The sequence below is a fragment of the Neolamprologus brichardi genome, chromosome 3 (assembly GCF_056152115.1).
Source record: "Neolamprologus brichardi isolate AB-2024 chromosome 3, ASM5615211v1, whole genome shotgun sequence".
NCBI lineage: Eukaryota > Metazoa > Chordata > Actinopteri > Cichliformes > Cichlidae > Neolamprologus > Neolamprologus brichardi.
This window is the reverse complement of record NC_142106.1, coordinates 20280513-20306127: the sequence shown is the minus strand read 5'-3', so window position 1 is coordinate 20306127 and position 25615 is coordinate 20280513. Positions and strand designations below refer to the sequence as shown.

Here is a 25615-nt window from a genome sequence, read left to right as displayed (position 1 = left end):
TTTGGCAAATCCAACACTGAACCAGTTTCACGAAACTTAGCAAGCAGTTTGCTAACTGTAGCATGGGAGATGGGTGGTCGCGTAAGGTGTCTAGCATTGAAATCTGCTGCAATGACCCGGTTACTGCGTTCACCAGATATCAACACAATTTCGATCCGCTCCTCACATGTTAACCTCTTCGACATGTCAATGGCTGTGAACAAAGAGAAACTTGTAAATAACTCATGAAAGAATAAAGTTATGTGGAAACCAAGCACACCGTTGTTTTTCTTGTGACATTACCAATAAGTTTGATGTGTCACATGGCCCTCTTCCTATTGAAAAAAACAAAAGTTGTATCCAAGATGGCCGACTTCTAAATGGCCCCCATGGTCACCACCCATCTTGAGGAGTTTGCCCCCTCACATATACTAATGTGCCACAAACAGGACTTTAATATCACCAACCATTCCCATGTTATTACGGTGTAATAACATGGGAATGGCCCACCCTGTAGAAAGTGTAGAAGGCTTTACGTTCCTCGGGGTCCACATCTCGACCAACCTTAACTGGTCCACAAACATTTTCCACCAGGTAGGAAAAGCACAACAAAGGATGTACTTCCTCAGGAAGCTGTGTCCGGCCCAATTACCCCAGAGACTGCTAATTAACTTCTACCGCTCCACTATTAAGAGCCTTCTGACCTACTGCTCCACACTCTGGTTCAACTGCTGTACTGTGGAGGACAAGAGGAAACTGCAATGGGTGGTGAGTGCAGCAGAGCGGGCAATTGGCATTTCACTAACCCCCCTCAGAGACATTTATACTGGCAGACTTCAGCAGAAAGCTAGCATCATCATCAAAGACCCCTCGCACCCTGGACACTCAAAACACTGCCAAACTGTGTTTCATTGTTCTGGTAACAGTGACAATAAATATCTTATCTTATCTTATCTTATCTTATCTTAAACAAACAAAAAATGGACTTCACAGTTTCACCACTGCTTGGAGAGGAGTTGCCAAGTGTTTGCAGACATGCAAACTACAAGCACCAGCAGCGATCTGCTTCTGACCAAAGCAGTCAGCTATTTTCCTTGTGACCAGCAGTTTCCAGAAGGGTCACTGACCACTCTGGAGCTTTAGCAGTCAGTTTCACAGCAGCTGGCATCAACCACTCACCAACCAGTCAGGGAGTGCAAATTTTTCTCTCTAGCAACCAGCAGTGGTCTATGGCAGCCCAGTGTCACAGGTCCAAAATGATGCATAAGTTAATGTCACATGGTTAGTAGTTAGGTTACTGCAAAAACATGTGGCTAAACAGTTATGGCCACGTAAACTTGCCAAAATTTTAGGTTAGGTATGTAAAAAAAAAAAAAAGAAAAGAAAAGAAAAGAAATCCAAATTACTATATGTCTAAAGTTGGACACACCTAAAATCTTGAAATGCTGAAATAATAAATGAAAACTAAAACATTTTAAATAATAACCTGAATAATAACAACCTAAAAGTTCATCTTCTTTTGCAAACATTATCACTATTTGTATTGGTGCCAGCAGTTTGGGTATCAGTGTGTAATCTGACCTGGGAAAAAGTTACTGCTATAATACTGCATGCAGCCAACCTGATGCAGTATGTGGAAACAGGTCTGTTAGATCAGTATTCAGTGAGACAGTGGAGCAGTTGCAGCATCATGTCCCCCTTAAGAGTATCCAACATGCAGGTTTCTCCTCATGGTTCGTGCTGATGGAGGCTGTTAACATGTTATGTGCCCTGTGCAGACACACGCTGCATCTCCCTCACACAGACACACACACAGAGAAAGAGAGAGGGAGAGAGAGAGCAGGAGGAGGAGGCGGAAACCTCCATCTGCCCTGCTCGGTGACCGACCCGTCATCCTCGGGCTCGGGGAACAGACGGATCGTCTCCTCGCTGTTGTCATTTTTTTAATTTTAACTTTCACATCTCTGGATGAGGAAACCGCGGGGGGGATGATGTGACCACGGGAAAACGGAGAGGGGATTTAACACGGAGCAGATCTTCAGTCTATATATAGGCTATGCCCCGGACTGCACCACCACCACCACCTGCCCCCTCTGGTGCCGGTAAGTCACGGAGGGAAGAAGAGGTGGGAAGCTGGGAGAGAACCGTGGTGTCCCGGGGCGGGTTGGTGCTAGCCGTGCCTGGGTATCGTTGGTAACTGACCCGTGAAAATGACTTTTGAGGTCTCGTGAGGTCGGGTTACCGTTCAGCCATGTTGCAGGAGATCGATAGGCGAGGGAGGGAGGGAGGAGGTGTGTGTGGGGGGGCCGTTGGACTCTTGACACCTGCCCTTGTTCCCCATAACTGAAGGCAGCGCGAGGGAAAACCGTTAAAAATGTGTAAATTGGCAGTTAGGCGGCTCTAAATGGCGTGATGACTTTCTGACTCGGTGTGGCGGGGAGTCGGAGTGCCGTTCAGCCATGTTGCGGGGGGGTGTGGGGGGGGGGCGGCTGTACAGGAGGAGGAGGGAGGTAACTAGCTAACAGCGGGGCTCCGGGGGCTCTGACTCCGACCGACCGACCGACACCGAGAGGGACGTGAGGGGAAGGGGAGGGGGTGTTGTGGAGAAGCTGGTGCCCGATGATTGTCGCCTCCCTGCCGGATGCGGCGGAGGCAGCAGCCCGCGCGGTGTCGCTTAGAGACGGAGGCAGGAGGCAGAGCGAAACGGGGTCGACGGGGGTAGTGAGTGAACCGAGGCAACGAAGAGCCTGCCAGCCACATTTGATTTATTAAATAAAATTATTTAGTGCAATTTTTTAATTAACAAGGACCTAAATGTTACAAATATGAAGCAGTGAATTTAGCAGGATTTTTTTAAATTAAAATTTACTATTATTATTTAATTGCTATAGAAAATAAGATTTTTATACACGCACACACAAATATATATATATATTATTTGCACAATATTTTTGTGTCTCTGTCTAACTCGATTATTGACTTTTTTGGTGTAGTTTTGAGTCATCATGGCGCTACAATATTTTGATTTGGGGCTGATATTTTGACGGGGTTTTTTTTTACATTTTTAAAATGAAATGTGATTTATTGTTTAAAATAGTTTTTTCAACAACAATCATGTTCATTTTATTTTAAGATTTAAATTACGTGTGTTCTTGCAGAAAGCCTGTGTTCATGTGTTCATTCTTTTTTTTTTTGCACATTTAAATTAAGTAGATATTCCTACAGACACAGGCATGTTAATTTTTAAATAATTTATTTTACTTTTTCATTGATCTTTATTTAAATTACATTCCTACAATGGGACGCTGATAGATTATTATTTTTTTATTCATTACATTTTTATTTACTTATTTATTTGTTTATCTCTTTATTGTTAGCCTTCAAATTTAAGTATTTTCCTAGGATGCAGTCAATTTTTTTCCTTTCAGGGGCAAAAAGTGACCAAGGCTAACAGGCGGTGACAGGCGGAGTAGTTATTGATGATCACTGATCACAAGTGATGATTATTGTTTTTCAACAGGAAGGTCAGGCCAGGAGGTGACGAGGCAGGGTCCGTTACCATGGTGATAACAGATGATGATTTATCCCCTTATTGGGCCTTATCCATTCAATAATTTATTATTCACAGATTCACTTTGTTCCTTTTCTTCTCCTCCTCCTCCTCCTCCCTTTATCTTCCTCTCCCCTGTTCTCTCTCGCCCTTCATCCTCACTGCTTCCTCTTCCTCCCCCTCTCTCGTCCCGTTCCCCTCCGTTCGTCTTCCCTCCTCTCTCTTTCAGGTCACCGAGAGCCAGCAACAGCTCGCTCTGAAGATCAAATCCACCCTCGTTTCCTCTCTCTCTACGATGCTCTGCTCACGTCCATATGTTGAAGAACACACTCGTCTTATTTTAGCACCACTACCTTCCTCCTCCTCCTCCTCTTCCTCCTCTCTTGCCCTCCTCTCTTCTGAGTTTTGACTCCCCTTTTCACTCTCTCTCTCTTTGTCTCTCTCTCTCTCTCTTTCTTATTTTTTTCACACACGGAAAAAGAAAATGAAGCGTGGGTCGAGTGTGTTGCAGCCTCACTCTGATGCAGCCAAACGACACGCACACCCTGCAAACACACACACAAAGACACACACAGGCGATGACGCACAAGCCGCAGGTTCGAGCCCCTTCCCAGCAGCCACCTCTCTGTTCAGCCCTGATGTCAGCACCAAGATGGCGTCTGACCTCCTCATCAGGCTGTCAGGTAACACACACACACACACACACACACACAGTGGGCACTAGAGCTGCTGCCTAATGACTAATCAATCAATTGATTTGCAGATTATGTAATAATGAAAAGGATGGTTAGCTCCACCCCTAATGTCCAGAATTGCATCTTGTTTATGTCATTTTTGTGGATGCTAATTTGTGCTCACAAACACTACAAAAGTATGTGGACAGATTTTTCTTCTGTCCTGTCGTGGGAAATGGAGTTGCGTGGGTGGAGTGAAACAATAATTTATTACACAAGAATAATACAGTAATTCAAGAATAAATGAACAACAAGCCCATTTCCCGTGTGTGTCGTCCACGTTCCTGTCACTCCCTATACTGTCTTACCTAAGGAAGGCAAAGAATGGCCAAAAATAAAAGAATATATATGATAACTTGCATGGTGTTTATCCCAAAGTGAAACGCTTTATAAAGAAAAATCTAAACATAATACAAGGTTAGTAAGTAAACTGACCTCCTTCTTCCTGGCCACCTGCTCCACCTGTTCTGGTGGGACACAGACGTGCTCACAAGCAAAACCAGCTCATATACTATATCACCAAATGTATTCAATCCAAATCATTGAATTCAGGTGTTCCAGTTACTTCCATGGCCACAGGTGTATAAAGACAAGCACCGAGGCATGGATACTGTTTCTACAAACATTTGTGAAAGAATGGGTCGCTCTCAGGAGCTCAGTGGACTGCATGGTGGTAATGTGCAGCCCGTTCTCATTCCCAATGCGTGAAATACCGACAACTTGTCATGTCATGTCTCATGGGAACACAAAAGGTAACCTTCCGGATTGTGGATGAAATTCAATAGAATGACGCTCCCGGCGGTAACTGACGTTCCAGCTGTGTATTCCAGCCCTAACCTTAATCCTAACTCTAGCCATAACCTTAATGGTGTTAGATAGTGTTTTCCAAAGCGATTAAAGTAAAATAAATGTACATGTGCAGATTGAGTCCAAACGGTTCTCATGTTTCCTCCTGTTTCCGAACGCATAACATGGGAACATGTTGTGGCAGAAAGCATAATATACCGACGATTTGTCACATACAGTGATATGTTATGCTTTGGGAGTGGGAACTTGCTGAGGTGCCTAGTGCACGGAGATCACCAACTTTCTGCAGAAGGTATCAGTACTGACCTCCAAACTTCACGTGCCCTTCAGATAAGATCAAGAGCAGCGTGCAGAGACGAACCACGCTTCTCCGTCTCCCATTTGGGCTTGGCAGTCGCCAGGAGAACGGTACATGTCTAATGAGTTGAACCCTTATTTCCAGTGAAAGGAATTCTTAATGCTTCAGCACACCAAGACGTATTGGACAATTTAATGCTCCCAACTTTGTGGGAACAGTTTTGGGCATGACCTCTTCCTGTTCCAACATGACTGCATACCCGTGCACAAAGCAGGGTCCATAAAAACATGGATGAGCGGTTTTGGTTTTGGAAGAACTTGACTGGCCTGCACTGAGCCCTGCCCTCAACATGACAGAACGCCTTTGGGATGAATTAGAGCATGGGCAGACTTCATGTTAAACCCTATGGATTAAGAATGGGATTTGACTCAAGTTCATGTGTGTGTGAAGGAAGTCGAGCAAATACTTTTGACAATTTAGTGGATGATCTCCACGTGTCCCCTCTCTATAGACATACCCGAAACACCTCACCCTTAAGGCACCCAGGAGGCATCCTTGTCAGATGTCGATGTGGAGGAGCTCCCAAATGACTGAGCTCCTCACCCTGTCTTTAAGGGAGTGCCCAGACTCCTCATGCAGATAGCTCATTCTGTCGGTCACTCCACACAGCCTGTGGTCATACGTGAGAGCTGAAGCCTAACTCAATCAATCTTCCCTTTCACACTGTAGTCATGGGATTGGGCAGTCCAGGGGTATAATTTCCAGGGGGGTTAGGAGGGTTATGACCCCTCCAATAATCAAACCCCTTTACTTTTCTTTACTCATTTCAGTTATTACCAGCAAAATAGTTGCATGTTTAATCATCTGGGAATTTATCCAGATTTATTTATTTATTTCGACAGACATCCCCCCCCCCCCTCAATGTTCAGCACAAAATTAACGCTCATGAGGCAGTCATCCCATTCCTGCTGGGAATCATATCCTCAAACTTGGAGGTGCTACTCTCGTTCCCTCCACTTCACATCTGGGTGCAAATCACCCAGCTGGTTCAGCTCGTTCGATGAGCCCAACTGAGCAGAGAGGTGATCTGGATGCAAACCCACCTTCCACTGTGTTTGTACAGGGACAGACTAGCCTGCAACAACAACACGTGATATCCCATACTCCTCAAACACCCCCCTACGGGAAATAATGAGGGCCACGGTTGGATGCCTTCTCCACATCCATGAAACACATGTAATTATGGCTATAATACATGGGTTATTCCACAGGATGTTTCAGTAATTTTCAGTACAAAGCGGTATACTGTGCCTCCACCTAAGACTGAATGCATTTTCGCTATCTTCCACACAGCTCAGGTTTAACATGAAAAATAAAAAGAAGGACGAGGCCGTCTCACCCCGAGTTTTCAAGGTCTACTAAGGCTATTGGTGCATACTCAAACACACCAATCAGAGCATACTGATGTAGAGCCACTTCAGAGATCAGAAAATGTTATTATTAAAAAGGAATTTTTGACCTGTTCTGCGGCTGAATACGTATTCAGCCGCAGAACATATCTGAGCCTTATAACAGTGGTGGCACAGCATGTAAGGTATAAATTAGCCCATCAGCATCTCTAATAGGTGCAAATAATTATATTCTTTTACCACATGTGAGTACCCTGCAGACTTTTTACGATTATTTGCTACTTTAACTTTGCCTTTTTAATACAATAACAGCATGTTATGTTGCACTTATGAAATCATAGAACTAAAATAATGAAGATGATTTTGCCTTCATTTTATACATACAAAAAAATAAAACAGCTGTGAGGCAAAGGAAAACATTTTGGCCTTGACAGAACGGTAGCATTCAACATCCAAGGAGTGATGGCTAAAAGCCTATGCCAAGGCACCCGGGAAATGAAAATGGTGGAAAAAGAATAACGATAATGACAGCAATAAAGACAAATAAAATCAGTAAAAGGCAACATAAGCAGAATAAACAGTCAGGTTTTAAGTTTCTTTCACGGCTCTCCTCAGGCAGACTGAGGAGTAAACACCAGAAGCTGCTTCACCTCAGGTTTTTGTCCTGCTCTTTGGAGCAACTGAAAGCCCAGAAGACCTCAGAGACCATCGTCATTCACAGATCTGAAGCAAGTGGGCGGCTGCAAGAACATGAAGTACACGATTTTTTAAATCAATAAAAAAACAAGCATCCAATATCAGGTCTTTAAAACAGGGTGATATGTCACTCTCCGGTTGAATACTATTACTCTGGGTTTAACTCCCGTTGCAGTAAATTCCTGCTGCAGGTTTTATCTGCTGGAAATGAAGAGACGTGAGCGTGTAGGTGTCCGCAGACTTTGGGCATGTGTTGCAGGAGCCTGTGCGCTCTCATGAAGGCTTGAGTGCGGTTATCAGGCTGCAATTTGACCTCTGCAGTAATCTGTTTACAGTTAACTTGAATCAAATCACTCTCTGTCTCCAGAGGCCACCCAGAAGGCCCAGATGCATCCTGGGAGCCGAGAGGAAGCGGAGCAGCAGGATGAGCCAGGCGTCGCTCTCTCACCGGACAGCCCCGGGGCGAGTCCCGAGCCACCATCCCTCACGCACACGCCTGACGGCAATGCCGCTACGGACACGCTAGCTTCAGATCTGCTCCGGAAGCTAGCAGGTACGAGTTCGCCAAAACTGTGATGAGAGATACAGCACTGTGTAAAAGTCTTGAGCCAGTCCTTATTTTTTCATGTTATGTAGGGAAATGGATGCAGTGATTTACTGGAACATGTGCAAGCATACACAGCAATACAGTATACAGTACTGAATTTCCCAGAAGAACCCACCCGAGGGATTAATAAAGTTTTATCTTTTTTTTTTTTATCTTAACTTATCTTAGTATATAAGGCAATAACAGCGTTTGTACAGTTCTAAGAACTTTGGAATGACCACAGTTTTTCTTTTAGGCACCTTTCTTGTCATTTCTTTAAGTAGTCTTCAGGAATAGTTCTCCAGGACATTCAAAGCTCTCCTTTGGATCTTTCTTCTTTTTGTTCTGTTCTGTTTTCTTCTGGTCTGAGCTCTGAGGAGGCCAATCCATGACTGATAATGTTCCATTTTGTGTTTTTATATCCAAGTATACTTTGAATGCATTGGAAGTGTTTTGGGATTGTTGCTGACAAATGAAGCTGTTAAATTTTGATTAATTCTCTCATTACACACAGTGCCACTGATTTTTAGTGCAGTTCTTATGTAGTTTGGGCATGCCTCAGCTTTTCTCACTGTTTCTCAAGAATTTCTTCTTGAGAGCCACGCTAACACTCACACAATTTCTGATGGGGCTTCAGTGAACAGTAGATCAATCAACTGAAGGTCCAAGTGCATCTCTCGACTCCTATGTCAGGTCTTTGCTGTTTCTTAAGGACATGACTTTTGGATAAGCCTGCCATTTCTTCTTTTTTGTCCTCCACTTTTCCCGATTTCCTAGATTTGTTTAAGGATACACTGCACACCATGTCTAGACATGCAAAGGTTTTAGCTAAAAAATCTTTGGGTATGCTCTTGTTAGTGCAAAAGTGCTATGTTACGCCTGTCAAACTGTGTTATTTTTTAACATTTTTTATAGATTAAGCTAAAAAATAGGAACAAATAATTGTGTGTTCTTGCAACAGGCTGCTGGTAGCAAAGTGCCTAAAGACACTGATTAAAAATGGTTATTTGCCACGTTGTCTGCTTTGTATAGGCACAACACTGGTTCATCCCTTGAGTTACGTGCCTTTTTATGCTTGAATGATTCACAGGTCTGCGTTAAGTGGCAGTGTACAAAGAAACACTTTGAAAGACCTTCCGACAGCCTGGCGAACTACTGTTCAGCACCACAAAATATAAGAAAGTCTGACTTTGAGGCAAATATAGAGAGAAAAGAGTGGTGGTTCAAGACTTTTGCACAGTACTGTAAGTCATTTCTGACTGTTGGCTTTGCGCTGGATTCCAGCCCTGCGCTCCCAGTTATAAGCCTTCTGGTGTGGACGTCTTACTCACTTGTATTGGTGAACAACACAAAGTAGAGGTTCTATAGCTTGGAACCAGAACTCAGGTACCAGAGTCCAGCTGAACTGTCTGTTTTGTTTTGTTTGTTGGTTGAGGTCAAAAACATGTTTCCTTCTCTAGCTTTGAATGAACTTTCACACACTGCTTCTAATCATTTATTATTATTTCTTCCCAATCACAGAGCGTCAGGAAGTGAATGGCCATGTGGTGAGACTCAAAGAAGAAGAAGAGCCAATGGAAGTCGACACAGTAGCCCAGAGTCAAATAGTAACAGAAGACGTTACTCTGCCTGCCCCGAAAATGGTCAATCATCACATCTTCAGTGTTAAAACAGAAGATCGGGGCCTCACTGGGAACAAGGTGGCTGAGGAGTTGCACCCCAGAGCCAAAATGGCGGACCGGTGTCTCTTTGGCCTTAAAGTAGAAGGCAAGTTCTGTGCTGAAGGATGCCCGCCTGTCTCCGCAATGGCAGACAGTGCAGTCTCTGGAGCCAAACAGTTTCACTTTCAAGTGAACATGGAGGATGTCTCTGGAACTAAGATGTCAGACCACCTTCTAACTGGAGCCAAGATGGAGGACCAGCTTCTCTTTAAAGCAAAGTTTGCCGAGCGGCCTTTCTCTGGAGTCAAGGTGACCAACAAGTTTCTCTCTGGAGTCAAAACGGAGGACAAGTTTGCTTCAGGGGCCAAGATGGAGAACCAGGTTTTCTCCGGGGTGAAGATGGAGGAGCAGCTCTTCTTTGGAGCCAAGATGGAAGACCAATTTACCTCTGGAGCCAAGATGGCTGACCAGTGCCTCAGAGCAGTGCTGTGGCAGGACATGTCAGTGAACCTGGCGTCCACACTGCTGCACCAACTGTCAGGTAACCACTCAATTTTTCACGCTAAACTACAGGAGCTTTAAGATTAACCTAGATTAAATCTAAAGTTGATTGTCGTGTTTTTACTGGTCAGAGTTGCTCCCCGATGCCAAAACATCATCATCATACATAAAGCTTTCAAAAAAACAAAAAAACACAATCTTTCTTGAATATTTGTGAGTTGAATTTCAGAGATATTCTTTTTTTTTCCTTGAAAATATTTATATGCTCAGTTTTGTGCAGGTCTTTGGCCTCTGTGGAGGTTTTTTCACTAGTAACATAGTGGAAACCCCAATGATTGCATGTAAGCGAGCACATGGAATCAGCTGACTTCCTTTAAACAGGAAGAAGCAGCTGTGTGAGCCGATGGGCTGGTGCAGAGAGAACAGACCGAGACTTTAGGAAACAACAGATAAGAAACCCAGCGTATCAGAGACATGCAGCCTCAGAGGTGGAGGTAGCTGCAGAGAGAAAAATGCACATTGTCCATTGTTTGGGTTTTAGCCAAACACACAGGTTGCATCATTTTTTTCGGTTTGTACTCGAATGCGTTTCTTTTTCTGTCGCTCTTCTGCAGAGAGGGTCAGTAAGTCCAACAGTCAGCTGGTGGACAGGATGACTCCACCCATCAGAAGCAGGTAAGTGCACACTTCCATCCATCAGCGCCATATTTTGACCTCTGACCTCAGTCATGACAGTATCCTGTATGTGTGCGTGTTGCTTTCTGTGTAGTCCTGTTTTGAAGGGTAACGACGACCAGCGCCGCTCTTCCCCGGCAGTGATCAGCTCCCAAACTCCTCCACTTGGTAATGGACTTTCAATTTTTCACTTTTCATTTCCAACAGCGTTTAACAACCAACCCAGACATTTGTATCCACGCACTGCAGCACATGCATACTATTCAGGCTTCTAAATGCTGCAGATGACTTCTGCAGGCTCAGCTGGGAGAGGGATCAGAAACAAGGCGAAACGGTCTTACTTTTAGAGCTGTGAAGAAACAGAGTTTTACGTTTGTGTGCAGTGTAATCGATTTTTGGGGGTTAGCCTCTCCGCTATCAAGGTCTCACTATTCGTAGAAAAGTTTGAACCTCGATTATACCCCGCTCTTGACGCAGACACAAAAACCAGGAGACACGCCAGAGCGGCTTGAAGGCTGCTGGCGTAGTTGGTGCATTGTAATGCAAATTATCCACAGATGAGTCCATGCAGTCACAAAAACTTGGCTCCAGTGGAACTGCAGTCCCTTAGCGGACTTAGGGATAGAGAAATTATGATCAAGGCTTTAGTCTAGGTGAAGTTTCCAGAAGTTGACCTCTGCTAAAGATCCTGAATGTAACCACAGCCCAGCTGCTTTTATATAGAGCGGGGGTGGGCAAAGTCCAGGTTTTAGATGTGTCCTTGATCCAACACAGCTGATTTAAATGGCTAAATGACCTCCTGAACATGCTTTGAAGTTCTCCAGAGGCCTGGTAATGACCTAATCATTTGATTCAGGTGAGATTTAAAACCTGCAGGACACCAGCCCTCGAGGCCTGGAGTTGCCTACCCATGATATAGTGCATGGATGTAAAGTCTCTTTATTTGGAGAGCTGACGTAGAAAATTGAAAACTTGCATCTTGGTCAGGCTTAGCTACTAAAAACACAGCATGGTTAAGTTACACACTACAACTACCTGGTAAATTTAAGGCACTAAAACAAGTTTAATGACATCATTTAAGAATTACATGTTTTTGACACTTTATTTTGTAGTTTTCTGTTAATTAATCACACTGACATAATAACCTGGTTTGCACACACAGGTTAAGATTTACATGAGTGTCACAGTGTCCACATGAAAATACAGGAGCTCTGCGAGGATGCTCTGCAGCTGGAGGAGGTGTAGCTCCTTGATTATTAACCGTCTCCTGGAGGTGTTTTTCTTTTTTTTATTAATGAGTCACGGCGTTATGGGTTGTTGTCATTGATGTGTTTGCCTGCCAGTCTCGGGGTAATTTGCAGTGATGGAAACTGACACTGTCAGTCAGAGTGGAAGGATTAAAGGAGCTGACGGCTGAAATAGTGATCCAGCTAAATTTACAATGAACACTGGCACAGCAGGAAGGATGTCAGGTACAAGGATGCGAGCTCCCAAACCTCCAGCTGCCTTTTTAACAGCACACACTTCAGCATTTACAGATAAGCCCGGTGATGTTATGAATTTTTAATGCATTAGTCTGACTCTAAATACCTTCCCTAGTCGGAGAGTATGAGGCATGACTCTAAAAACAAATATAAAGTGTCACTTTTAAGTGATGGTCACTGTTGTTTCTATTAAAGATTAATGAAACAAGAGGAAACATTTGCATGCGTTTGATACGCACTTATTCAGTGTTTCTGACAGACTAAGTGAATATTGTTGGTTGGTTATAGAGACCATCACCAGATTTTATATTTGAAGTCAGATTTTGTGAGAATTTTGTGATAATGAGCCGACGATCAATTATTCACCATTCAAATCAATCGTTAAATCAAAGTTTAACGATGAAAGGTGTTCATTTTGGGGTTAGCTGGTGACGCATTTGGTTACATATCAGGATAAAAAGTGTTCATGCTTTTATTTGTGCATCAGTATTATTAGTAACAGATTTTTATTTTCATTTTAATTGAAATCTTGAGTCCAGATGTAAAACACTGTTTTGTGCAAAAACCTGTTTACCTGAATTTCTACTTCAGAGGTTGAGAATGATAAAGTTTATCTAATAGTCTGTAACAACTTCAAACTTCTAATGACTGAGCTGTACAGCTGTGGCACTAGTCTTGCAGTATTAATTGTAAAAATATGAAGGTAGCTCCATCGATTGGAGTAAGCTATGAACTACTGAGAAAGTCTTTTGTGGACCACCAGTTTATGGTTTCTCTGTTAGAAAGACTGGATTTTAAGTATCATCATAGCTAATTCTGTCACATGCTGCTTTGTGGACCTGTTTTGAAGCCTTGAGTTTGGCATTTTGGGGTCACCAAGAGCTCGATTCATATTCCCTGCTCGTTAGTGCTAAAATCCAGACAAAAAAAACCTAAAATTTCATAAAAAATGTAACCACCGGTTACAAGTAACCACAGAGCCGGCCGTATTCTTTGTCAGATAAGTCCCTTTAGAAACCAGAATCCAGTTCAGTTATTAAGGTTAGTGGGGGTGAAGCAGAAACTGTTTAAGAGGATAGACGTAGCTCTGGGGTTGGAAAAACCTGCATTCTGCCTGAAGGCCAGCAGTGGTTTCGAAACTGGTTCTCCGATCTGACCTCTGTCAAAGCTTTTCTATTATTTTGGGTTGTGTTTAATAGAAGAATAGAAGAGTTTTTTTGGTAAATCCTGTAATACCAAAATGCAAGATTATAAAACCATTAAATGGACCGGTTCTTATATAAGCGCTTAAAGTGTGTGCTCATTGGCTAACAATTTATAAAAATCACAAGTCATTGTTAGTTAGCTAGCTGCTTGCATCAGGTCAGGTATTTAACTTTAAGCCTTAATAAGAAGCAAATTTTGATGCAATAAACGTGTTTGTTTCTAACACAAATCTATGAGAAGTTACTCACTTCTAGAGGCAGCCTCAAGTGGCCATTTGAGGAACTGCAACCTCTGAGGGTTTTTTTGTTTGAAGTTGTTTTTTTTTATGACCATCATAACAAAAGTTTAAAACTTCAACTTTTTAAGGTACTCGACCAAAAATGAAGTCTGAGCTCGTGACTTTATTTGGCTCTGATTATCACCCTCTGTGTTCTGCCTGGCTGGCTCTTAGCCACCACAAACACTTTTGATCTCCTCCACTGACAGCTCTCAGCAAACACTCTCACTGAATGTGTGTGTTCAGTTTGCCTGCATTGTCTCTGTATCATCATTATTATTATTATTGCTATTATTATTACTTTTTAATGACTACATGCTGCCTTTGTCTGTGTTATGGATGCATGCTGCTACTGGAGTGCCCTTTGGGTCTATAATAATAAAGATGGTGGTGAAGTGCGCTGACAGAGGCTACAGTCACACAGAGGTTTAGCAATAATAGCTTCCAGAGGGCCTCATCATTAAGAAGTTCTGCTGTGTATAAAAAGCAAAAATCACGCAGAATAATAAACGAATGCTCTTCTTTTTCCTCACAGAAACCCAAACCAGCCTCAGCAGACACCAAACCACAGGTTGCTCTTACTTTTTCAGGTAACACACACACACACACACACACACACACACACATGCGTGTTTTCACATCTTAGTGAGGACATTGAATTGACATAATGCTTTACCTAGCCCCTTACTCTAACCATATCCTTATTGTAACCTCACTCTAAAACCACATATTTGAGCCTCAAAAATGCCTTCAAATTTGTGAGGACGGCGCTTGGTCCCCACAGGTATAGTGGTATCTTTTGGTCCTCACAAAGATGCTTAAACAAGTACACACACACATACACCTTTACTCCTATATCTGTGAGGACCCCCTTTAAGATAGTGCACTTCCTCGCTGACTCTATATAGCTATCTCTAATCTTTGAGTTTCAGCCTGTTTTGGGACTCACTCTTGTTTATAGCTCTGTGAACGGTGATCCTAAATGTCACAGCATTTTATCCAGCAGTAAAGCTTTCGAGCTGTTGTTTTCTGGCCTTCTGGAGAAACTGAAGTCCCCGCTTATCTTCCTGCATAGCTGCAGCTCTGCCGGATTCTCCATCTCAGTGTATTCTGCCAGCGAAGGCGTCTTTGAACATTAACTTTCTGGAGATGTTTAACAAACCGGTGGGAGATTTTTTTTTTCATTAGCAGGAAGAAATTAGTACAAAGATTTCAAAGCTCTGGATTTTTAAAAAAGTTTTTATCCATGCTCGGCTCGATTTTGGAGACACAACCAAAGAAAATTATGGTGGATTAAAATGGAGTGTGTCTGTGATCTGCAGGAACTCAAGTGTATAAAACGACACAAAAACTTCTTAGTGAGTGTACGTGTTGGTGGTGTGCAATAAGGCTTTGATCAGGAGGTGACGCAGGAATGAAGTACGCTCTGGATACTGTAAGCAGGCTAACACACATATACTATTTATAGTGTGTTAAACTAATTGAGTGCTTTTGTATTATTCTAGGGCCTTTACTTCACAATATAAAGCACCTTTTTTTGAAGTGTTGTGATTTGGCACTTTAAAAATAAAATTGGAATTGCAATTTGAATAAATCCAAATTCAAATAAAAAATCAGAGTGGGCTGACTTCATCTACAAACCTTACACTCACACTAACAACTCAAAAAGAAGCTTTTAATATAAAAAATGGCTTCATTATAAACTAACAAAGCCGTTACTGAGAGTGTGAAAAGCACTGAATGCTATTGTACTCGGCGTCCCGCTCCTTCTTCTTCTGTTGTGATTTTTATCTGTGAATCGGGCTCCACAATTTTTCGTGAACTCTTACATCAGGATGTGTGACTCGATTAGGATTAGCGTGCTGCCACTTTTGGGAGCGATTTATTGCATCGTTTTTACACAACTTGTAAACTACAGTGCATCTGACAGAGTTAAACCCGAGCCTATTTTTGAGCGCCAGCTCTCAGCCATGCTTCATGGTGGTGGACTGAATCAGCACTTTGACATCCTCGATGGGGTTTTTATAAACAGTTGCAGTTTACGTTTAATGAGAAATTAAGTTTTTCTCTCAGCTTTCCACATTAAAGACACCGACCACTGTGAGGCGTCAGCCTGGAGAGTTTCCCACCGTTTCAGGCCCAAACACTTTTGTCTTTTGTTTTCGTTACTCTTTTCATGACGGGACTTGTGGTTTTGAGCGCCTCTCTCATAGAGAACCATCGTAAAACTTCCAAAACCAGGAGCACCTGTCTCCCAGAACTAATTCCACATATGAAACACTGAAACACTGATGAAGAGGTGAGTTTTAAGAGGACATGGAAAAACGAACAAGGTCAAGCGGAAGTTGTCGCCGCTCGCTTTCTTAAACCCTCTCAGATCTGAAGCCTGTATATGAAGCCAAACCAGCTTTATCCATAAAACACTTTAAACAACAGCTGAACAAAGTGCTTGAGATTAAAGATGGAGTAAAAATACAAAAATATAATAAAATACAAAAATAAATAAACTAATAATAATACATATATATTTGAAAACAAAAGTGCATTTCAAGCATAATTACAACGAAATAATAACAAGTTAAAACCAACTCTCATACCATACATAAGCGGTTCCCAACCCCCGGGCCACGGGCCGGTATCGGTCCATGAGTCGTTTGGTACCGGCCGCGAGAGTTGAGGCTCAGGTGTGAAATTTATGGTTTTCAGGGTTTTTATCGTTAACTCGGTTTCCCTGGATCTTTACCCGTGTTGTAGTTGTGTATCTTACTTTAAAATAAATATTTACGTGTTACCATAGCGACCTGAGAGCATTAAGGGGCAGAGAGGAGGATGTTACTCGGAATGTTGTTGGCGCATTTCAGGAGGACGCTGCTAATAAAGTTACACAATTACACAGTGAATTCGTGTTTAATATCATATTTACAAAATACCACCGTTTTTGTCTTGGTCGTATGATTTTATTTTGTTGTATTTGTCTGCGACACCTTAAAGGCCGTTCCATGACATTAAGCCGGTCCGTGGTGCAAAAAAGGTTGGGGACACATACATAACCGATGAAGAGCTGGGTTTTAAGAGGTGACTTAAAAATGGACAGTGAAGAAGAATATAAAGCATCAACCCTCCCAGTTCAGACAAGTTCAAAGCGCACGCTAGAAAAACCAAAACCTGCACCTGATTGGTTGCTGTCCTCTCCCACAGTGAGTCCCGCTTTGACCGCTTGGAGATTCATAGACAAATATCTGTTACCATCATTTATGTGTTACAAGCTTTTGTCGTGTCCTTGCCTTCCAGGTGTCACGTGTGCGGCTTTGAGACCGAAGGACAGGCCCTTTTCCAGAGTCACATGACCGAACACCGCCAATGGGAGCACAGATCCTTCTCGCTGCACTGCTGCGTGTGCGACCACTCGACCAATCAGGAGGCAGAGATGAGGGCTCACGTCTGCACGCACATTCAGGGCGACGCAGTAGAAGTGAGGTAGGTGTAGGGATCCCTAACGACCCCCCCCCCCCCCCCGGATACGTGACCACACATCCACGTGTCAGCACATGATTACATCGTTAAATTTAAATTTACTCAGATTTTTGAGTTGTTTTTAAGCGAAACAACCCCAAATCTTATATGACAAATGACGATAATGATATTTTATCTTTTGGACAATCTTGTTACAACAATCTATCATATCAATAGTAAAAATAATCATGTCTGCAGTACTCCTTTGAGGCATTAATACGACCTTACAAAAGGTTTTCTGTGTGGAAAAAACATCTAATAAAACGTAGTTTAAACATAAAAAAAGCCTTTAAGGTGAAAGTCGAGGCTGAACAGAATCAGTTTCTAAATCTTTGCTCTGTTACTGTGGAAACAGACTATAAACTCTGATATGAAGAAGTAAACTGAACTGACCAGTAAGATAGAGGTAGAGCTTTTATTGATACATTTAAATTCTTCATTGAATGATTTAAAACTAATTTGTTGATGTTACATGCAGGTGAGTGTGCTTTCTGTCAGCATCCTCGTGTAATGTTTGGCTCATTAACTCCTCCCTCTACCTTTCCTGACTCCCAGATGCCCTGTTACCCTTCCTGCTACAGCCTCCACCTCCAGCAGCGGTGCTCGTTCAGTTGCCACGGCAACCCAGCCGGAGACAAGCACCTCAGAGCATCGCTGCCGCATCTGCCAGAGGTCGTTTCCAGGGCAACAGGAGCTGCTGGTTCACTTCCAGGGTCATCGCCAGGGCAACCAGTACCGCTGCGACCGGTGTGGCCACCTGACCCGGACAGCCAACAAGCTGGTGGAGCACGTGCGCGTGCACACGGGGGAGCGACCGTTCACCTGTGACCTCTGCCCCTACAGCGCCAAGCGGCGGGACAGTCTGCGCCTGCACTGCAAGGTCAAACACGCTGCGCACTTCTTCAACGGGGGCGCGACGGACGCACCCGCCGACGTGCATACGCACCGGTCATACGTGCATGCAGACAATCAGCGCTCGAACAAGCACGTCCAGCGGCTGCACACACCGCCAAGCGCTCACACTGCTGCATCCTCCTCCTCTGTTCCTCCTCCTCCTCTTCTTCTTCACCCATCGCTGTCCAACCGCGCTGGATGGAGGGATTTGTCTCCTCTCCTCCCGATCACGACCCTCATCTCTCTGAAACAGCGCTCTCCTTCATCTTCCTCCTCCTCCTCTTCATCTTTCTCTACCAAACACTCTTTTCTTGGTTACCTCGGCCTGACAACTTCTTTGTAAAGCCTCCCTGCTTTTGGTCGTCCTCTCTTCGTCTCCTTCTCTTCTAATTTCTCCTCTTCCTCTTCTTCCTTTTCTCTTCTATCCATCCTCTGGACTCTTAAAGCGATGGATGTAAAGCTCTGTAATGTATCCAAGGTACTGTCACTCAGCACTATGTATGAGAATGTCAAACAGCACTGAAAACACACCGATAAGGAACGTTTTTGAATTTATTCAACTTTTGCATCATGCTCGTGATTTTTGCTGCATTCCTGCCTGCTTTAGCCCGTCATATAATCACTGAACTCTTAGCTATTTAACCGTGTGACATATTTATTGCCTGTCTCTCTTGTCCTCCAGAAACCTTGAACTTAAAAAGTCTCATTTTATTATAAATTGTTCTAATCAGAAACACGAGATGCTGTGAAGTAAGGGTAATTTATTGAGATGATGAGGTAATGTTGAGGGTTAGATAGTTTGTTTTTCTTTTAAAACACAACGTGTTTTTTAGACTTTTTTTTTTAAAAGCAGCTGACTTCAAACAAAAATGATTAAAGGAAGAAAATAAGAGTTGACAGCATTTCTAGCAGCTCTTTAAGGCAATATCTATATGAAGGTTTACTTAACTGTTTACTTTGAGTTCAGCATGCTAACTGTTCCACAGTACAATGCTAATATAGCAGGTATGATGCTAATCGTATTCTATGTTCTTATTTTGTTATGTGAACATGCTAACTTTTGCTAATTATCGGCAGTGAGAACAAACTACTGCTACTACTGAGAATGTCCTTAGTTTGGTATGCTTATATGTTAATTTTTGCTAATTAACCGCTGAGGCTAATGGGAATGTCTTTAGTTTTATTGTTGTATTATTTGCTTATTGCTGCTGAGACTTCGAACTTTTTTACCCGGTATAAATGTCTTTAGTCTAGCTTTTTAGCATGGTAATGATGGCGATTTAATACTAAAAAAATGCAGTTCAGCTAAGGGTTATATATATATGTCTTTAACTTAGATTGTTACTGCGCTAATATTTGCAATTTATCACAACAAACAATGCTGCTTAAATTGATGAGAAGGGTGTTAGTTTAACATGCTGTAGCACTAAACACAATATACAAGTGAGGCTGATGGGAATGCCTTGTGCTGATTTTTAGCATTGATAATGTTGGCCATATCTTGCTGTGGCATGTGAACATGCTAACCTTTGCTAATTTGCACTAAAAGAAATCACCACTTAGGCTGATGGGATATTATCAGTTTATCATGCTAATTTGCACGAATGATGCATTCCAGTTGAAGTTGGAATTTCCAAGTTCCCAGTTGGAATTGGACCCCCCTCTCAAGTTGGATTTCCAATAGAAAGTGAGACCAGCCCCACCAACCCGACTTCTCAATCCCAAATGGTGGCTCCGAATGGCTCCGTAAAACGTTCATTCGTGCTGCCAGTGTTGTGTATCTGTGACTTACTCTAGCCTCAAATGTGTTGCAGGGGCGTTTTAAGTGCAAAAACACAAGCGTTGCACTGTGTTAATAGCGATGCACGAATGGCTCTACTTTGCTTAGAAGCAAAACTAATCCTGGTATCCCTTGCTTTTCTGACTTTAGTACTGGAATACATTCAAATGAGGAGTGACATCACTCCCAGCATTGACAACCCAATTCTGAGTTAAATGGATTCACTATAAAAATAAGCTATTGATGCTACTGGGATTGAGAATGTCTTTAGTTTTGTGTGTTACGTGCTAACCTTTCAGTTTTGTATAGGCTCAAAGGGATGTCTGTAGCATGTTAGTATCTATAACTTTCTAAGTTAGTACTATTCACACGCAATATTCCTGAGGGGGTTTGAAACTGCATTACTTTAGGGTGCTAACATGATCATTTCCACTGAAGCTAATGAGAATATAATTATGGTGCATTCCAGATTAAGTCGAACTTTCAGAATTCCCTGTTGGAATGTTTGTCTCAAACACCCCCTGAACCTGGAGTTCCAACTGATAAAGTGGGAGAAACCCCTATATAGAAATCGAAAATGGTGGCAGTGAATGGAAAAAGTAGTGAAACTGTAATTCTTTCTATCTGTGCCACTACTGACTTGCTAAATAAGCCATACACAGAGCAGTGAGAACGCTCTGTCCGTGAACGTGCTGCAGCTACATTTTTAAGCACAAAAACCAAACATTATGCTGTGTTCCTAGTGATGACATGAATGACTCTGCTTTGCTATGAAACAAAACCAATCCTGTTTGTTGCGCTTTTCTGACTTTAGTACTGAAATACACTAACTCCGGAATAACTTCACTCCAGAGTTCTGAATTAACTGGAATGAGACATTACCTTAGGGTACTAGCATGCTAACACTGGCTAATGAAAGCAAAAAAAACCACGCAGCAAGGCTAACAGTCCTCAGCTTATTGCGCAAACATGCTAACATTTGCCATTTAGCATTAAACGGAGCATCTAGCTGAGCTGATGAAAATGTTACTAGCTTTATTATTATTTTATCCTGAATTTGGTTAAAGTCATCAGGATGTTTGTGTCAAGTCTTTAATGCTCCATGTAAATCCATCCAGCCAACAAATGTGGAGATGTTTCCAACAGACCAATTCAGAGAACCACTCAAGGTTTAAATCATTGGTGTTTTACTGTCTGAGTTCATCTACAACTGTGAGTGAAAGCATTTTAAACCAGATGCTGCAGCCGCAGTATACTTTTCATAATCTGCTGCTTATTGTCTTAGCCATTCTAATCGTAAAGTCTATATTTTCTGAGAGACCATCTTCACTTGTTGTGTCTGACTTTGGTATTGTATTACTGCAGAAAGCTCACAAATACTCACATTTGATGAGAACGCTTTATTTTATTTGACTGGTTGCATGAATTATTTAAAGTTACCATCCTTCAGTCTGCTGCTTCCACTTCAATATTGGAGGATTTTTGGGGTTATTCGTGGTTTCTGGAGGACAGTGATGATGCTTCTAATATTTGTGTTGTATATTGATAATGTATTTGTGTTTACATGACTACATGGGGCTCCTGGGAGTCTGAAATGTCTTAATTTAAGGTTGCACTATATGTAGACAGAAGAAAAGTCAGTTTAGAACACTTTAGCCTTTTGCAAAAACACTTTAAGTGTTGGTTTGTTTTGTAATGTCGCCGAAGGAAAAGTCGAAACCCACAGCCAAATAATTACTCTGCAGATTCAGTCCCGGGGATCCAGTTTTTGTTAAATTATCCAGTACTAACAGCTGATCCACGACTGGTATGGGGCAGGGATAGCTGCTCAATAAAGTGTCGAAAATATGTTTTTTCAATGAGTATTATTTATTAAAGTTTAAAGCCGAAGAGCATCTTTCTTTCCTGAGGCAGGGAACGGCTTTAGTTTGAAGACAGTAAAAACCTGAAGTTGTATTACCAAACGCACAACACAACCTAAGCTAACTTAAAAATTATTTTAACCTCCTAAGACCTGAACTCTTCCACGGCATGCATTTTTAATTTCTCTTTGCTATTTAGGTTGATTGGGACCTGATGAATGTAAAAACAAAGAATTATGTTTTTGTTTTTACCTATTTTTTGTTTCTAAGAAAAATAAGAGCCACATATGAGGATATTCATTTAAAATTTCAATAGAACAGTAGCAGTATAAAGTCCTCGTAAGTGGATATCAGGCCCTTGTAGAGCAAAATTGAGTATTTTGGTCTAAATAACCCAAAATGTGATGTCCACATATGTGGACGCCAGGTCCTAGGAGGTTAAAAGGAAGAATAATGCCCACTATGATTATTTGGTGATTGTCCCTTCTATCTGTTCCTAGTTTGATAATAGCATAGCCACAGCGGCCTCACAGTGGGTGAAATGTCTTGCAGATTACAGGATTCAATCAAAATCTTATCTGTGATTTTTATTAGTTATGACAACGAAAGCTTATTTTATTCATAAAACATAACATTTTGCTTAAAAATTAAGACTTTCCTGTAGATTGTCTGGGCACACAATTACTTCTTTATACTCCAAATCAGAGCCAAATTTCATTGCACATGATGATTTTGTTATATTTTCCACTGTTTTGATTATTTTTATGACCTGGTGGAAGCACTCACCGTGCCATTTATCTTTAGGAAACAATTAAATTCACAAAAGTGATTGTCCTGGTCACAACAAGACAAAGTTTGAAAAGAGTAATATACACTTGCCAGACACTTTACTGGGACTATTTTACAAACCGCCGATCTGCTGGGATTTTCCTTCACGCCCATCTCTAAACTACGGTTTACAGATGGAAAAGAGAAAATATCCAGTGAACCTCAGTTTTCTGCATGAAAATGTCTTGTTGATGTCAGACATCAGGGGTGAAGGGTCAGACTGCTTTGAGCTGATTTGAAGGCAACAGTGAGTCAAAGAATCACTCATTACAACTAAGGTATGCAGAAGAACAGTGGCTACTGTAATCACACTACATTTTTCAGTAATGGGGCGATCGTGGCTCAAGAGTTGGGAGTTCGCCTTGTAATCGGAAGGTTGCCGGTTCGAGCCCCGGCTTGGACAGTCTCGGTCGTTGTGTCCTTGGGCAAGACACTTTACCCGTTGCCTACTGGTGGTGGTCAGAGGGCCCGGTGGCGCCAGTGTCCGGCAGCCTCGCCTCTGTCAGTGCGCCCCAGGGTGGCTGTGGCTACAATGTAGCTTGTATGTGGATGACTGGATATGTAAAGCGCTTTGGGGTCCTTAGGGACTAGTAAAGCGCTATATAAATACAGGCCATTTACCATTTTAATGTGGTGTATTACTGCACAAAATTCAATAATATGTTGGCAGTGATGTGTTAAACATGAACTTGCGTTAAGGTTTTTCAATTATCTGCAGGTTGGGTGGACGGAAAGAAAAAACAACTGCAAACTTGAGCTACATTGAGGTGATTTCAGTTCATGTGTGGGAGGAGGAAAATAGTGGGCCGGTCTGCAGCAGAGACATCGACATTACCTTTATTTTTATTGCACGAAAGAACGAGAGCACAATGGTGAAGTGCAAACTGCACCCAGGACAGAAACAATCACATTATGCCGCTAACACAACTTTGGCTCTTTGCAAACATCAGCACAGACAGCATGCTAACACAAAGTTAGCAAGCAACCCAGAGTGATGACAAACCTTAGTGCATGCAGACTTCAGTCCAGCAGCCAGAGCCTGAACTTCAACAGAGTCAGTAATGAGCAGTCTGGACTATATTCTCCATTTGTGTCTGTTCATGTTTTTATAGTAGAACCACGGTGGAAGTCGCTTTGGGCACAACATGTCAAACATGAAGCAGATGGGATGATGCAGCAGAAGACCACACCAGGTGTCTGCAAGATAAGAGCAGGAAAGTGAGGCTACAATTCAAATTGAACAATACAAAACTGCAAAAGTGTTGCCTGGTCTGAGTCTCAATTTCTGCTTTAGCATTCGGCCATAATTTGATTTAAACGCCATAAAATCATGGATCCATCCTGTCTGGCATCGACAGTTAAGACGATGGTGATGTAATATAATCAACAATTTTCTGGATACACTGTGTGCTCCTTAGTGCGAACTGAGCATAATTTAAACACCACAGCCTACCTGAGTATTGTTGCTGACTGTGTCCATCCCTTTATGGCCATAGTGTACTCATCTTCTGATGGCTGCTGCCAGCAGGGTAGCACACCATGTGGCAAATCATTTAAAAGCGATATCTCGAACATGACAATGAGTCACTGCACTCACTGACCTCCACAGTGATGCAGTGTATCCTAAAGGAGGAAATAAAGGAAGCAGTGAAACATCTATCCTCAGTATCTAGAGCATGTGACCAGCGCTCATTTCAGATGCCATGCATACATGTTGGGCGCTCTTCCCTCAGAAACCTTTAGTGAGTGAATGAAGGCCAACAGGTGTCCTTTATAATTGAGCTCTGATCCGGCAGCTTGTTGAGGGGAGGTCAGGTCTAAGATCACGTTCACCAGCGCTTCCCAGTGAGGAACATTCACCAATACTAATGTTATATAATGTGTTTGTAAAGCACTGCAGCACGTCAACAAGGCAGGGGCCTCATCAGGGGACGCTTGGACCCAGAAACGGGGCCGAGACCTCATCACTCAGATTGGGTCTGCTTCAACAGCTGAATTTCACACAAAGCAGTGTAAAATACAACGACACCCTGAGCTCATCTTTGCCTCTTTTTTCCTTTTTCTCTGCCGCATCCTGTCACTGTTTGCTGCCATGATCAATGAAGCTTAATTTCATCTGACTCGCCTTTGCCCTCGTGTCTTCCTCCCTCACGTGAGAGGAAGATCATGTTACAGAGGAAGCTGAACCTGTTAACTGGGGCAGGGATTCAGCGTGGCGCCTGGATCAAATTAAAAATAAATAAATAAAATTTCATGGAGCTGAAATATAAACTGTCAGATTGGCAGCGCAGAGAGGGAGGGGCAGAGTTTTTACACAGAAACCAGGGATGAAGGTCACACACCACACTCACCAGGCGAGTGGGAGGATAAGTGTCAATCGCCACAGGTCCTGTCCCCTCCTCGCCGGTTGCCACGGTTACCTGGCATGTTGTAAGTCCCCATGGCGGCGAGCGGGCGGCCCTTCTATTGGCCGGGAGCCGCTCTGGCCTCGGCGAATCGCGGAGAAGCGTGAAGGCCGCACTCACACAGAGGTCATTATTAGATTTGAGTAAATGGCATTAGAGGCGAGGAAGAAGAGGAGGAGGAGAAGCGTGTCAGTTAGAGGTGCAGTCAGGCTGCCAAGGACGCCTCACGCGTTCACAGAGGCAGAAAATGTTCACACGTGGACGAATACGAGCACTGAATAATCATTTAAAGGCACTTAGTGCCAATGAATGTGTTTAAAATGACTTGAGATCTTTTAAATTGACTAAATCTGTCAGCAGAATGTGAATAAATAACTCCTGTGTCTGTGGTTGGGGCTGTAGAGATATCAGCTAAAGCTGAGCCAAAGCCAGGCTGTACCTTTCATGTATCACAACATCAGGGGTCAAAG

General features: G+C 42.7%; 1 protein-coding gene across 5 annotated transcripts; it reads left to right on the top strand.

Moving 5' to 3' along the window:
* The first annotated feature begins 1671 nt into the window (after positions 1-1671).
* On the top strand, positions 1672-21931 carry LOC102780375 (uncharacterized). Of its 5 annotated transcripts, XM_087834034.1 has the most exons (10): positions 1833-2081; positions 3500-3542; positions 3759-4212; positions 7841-8026; positions 9581-10261; positions 10836-10896; positions 10991-11064; positions 14399-14453; positions 17155-17340; positions 17932-21931. In XM_087834034.1, exons 3-10 carry the CDS (start codon positions 4014-4016, stop codon positions 18611-18613), a joined length of 2124 nt encoding a protein of 707 aa, XP_087690160.1. In that variant the 5' UTR covers positions 1833-2081; positions 3500-3542; positions 3759-4013; the 3' UTR covers positions 18614-21931. The 5 variants fall into 5 exon arrangements, with proteins under 5 accessions (XP_087690151.1, XP_087690160.1, XP_087690165.1 ...); XM_087834025.1 differs by lacking the exons at positions 1833-2081; positions 3500-3542 and adding an exon at positions 1672-1712 and having other exon boundaries at positions 4011-4212; XM_087834039.1 differs by lacking the exon at positions 3500-3542 and having other exon boundaries at positions 4011-4212.
* The last annotated feature ends 3684 nt before the right edge of the window (positions 21932-25615 follow it).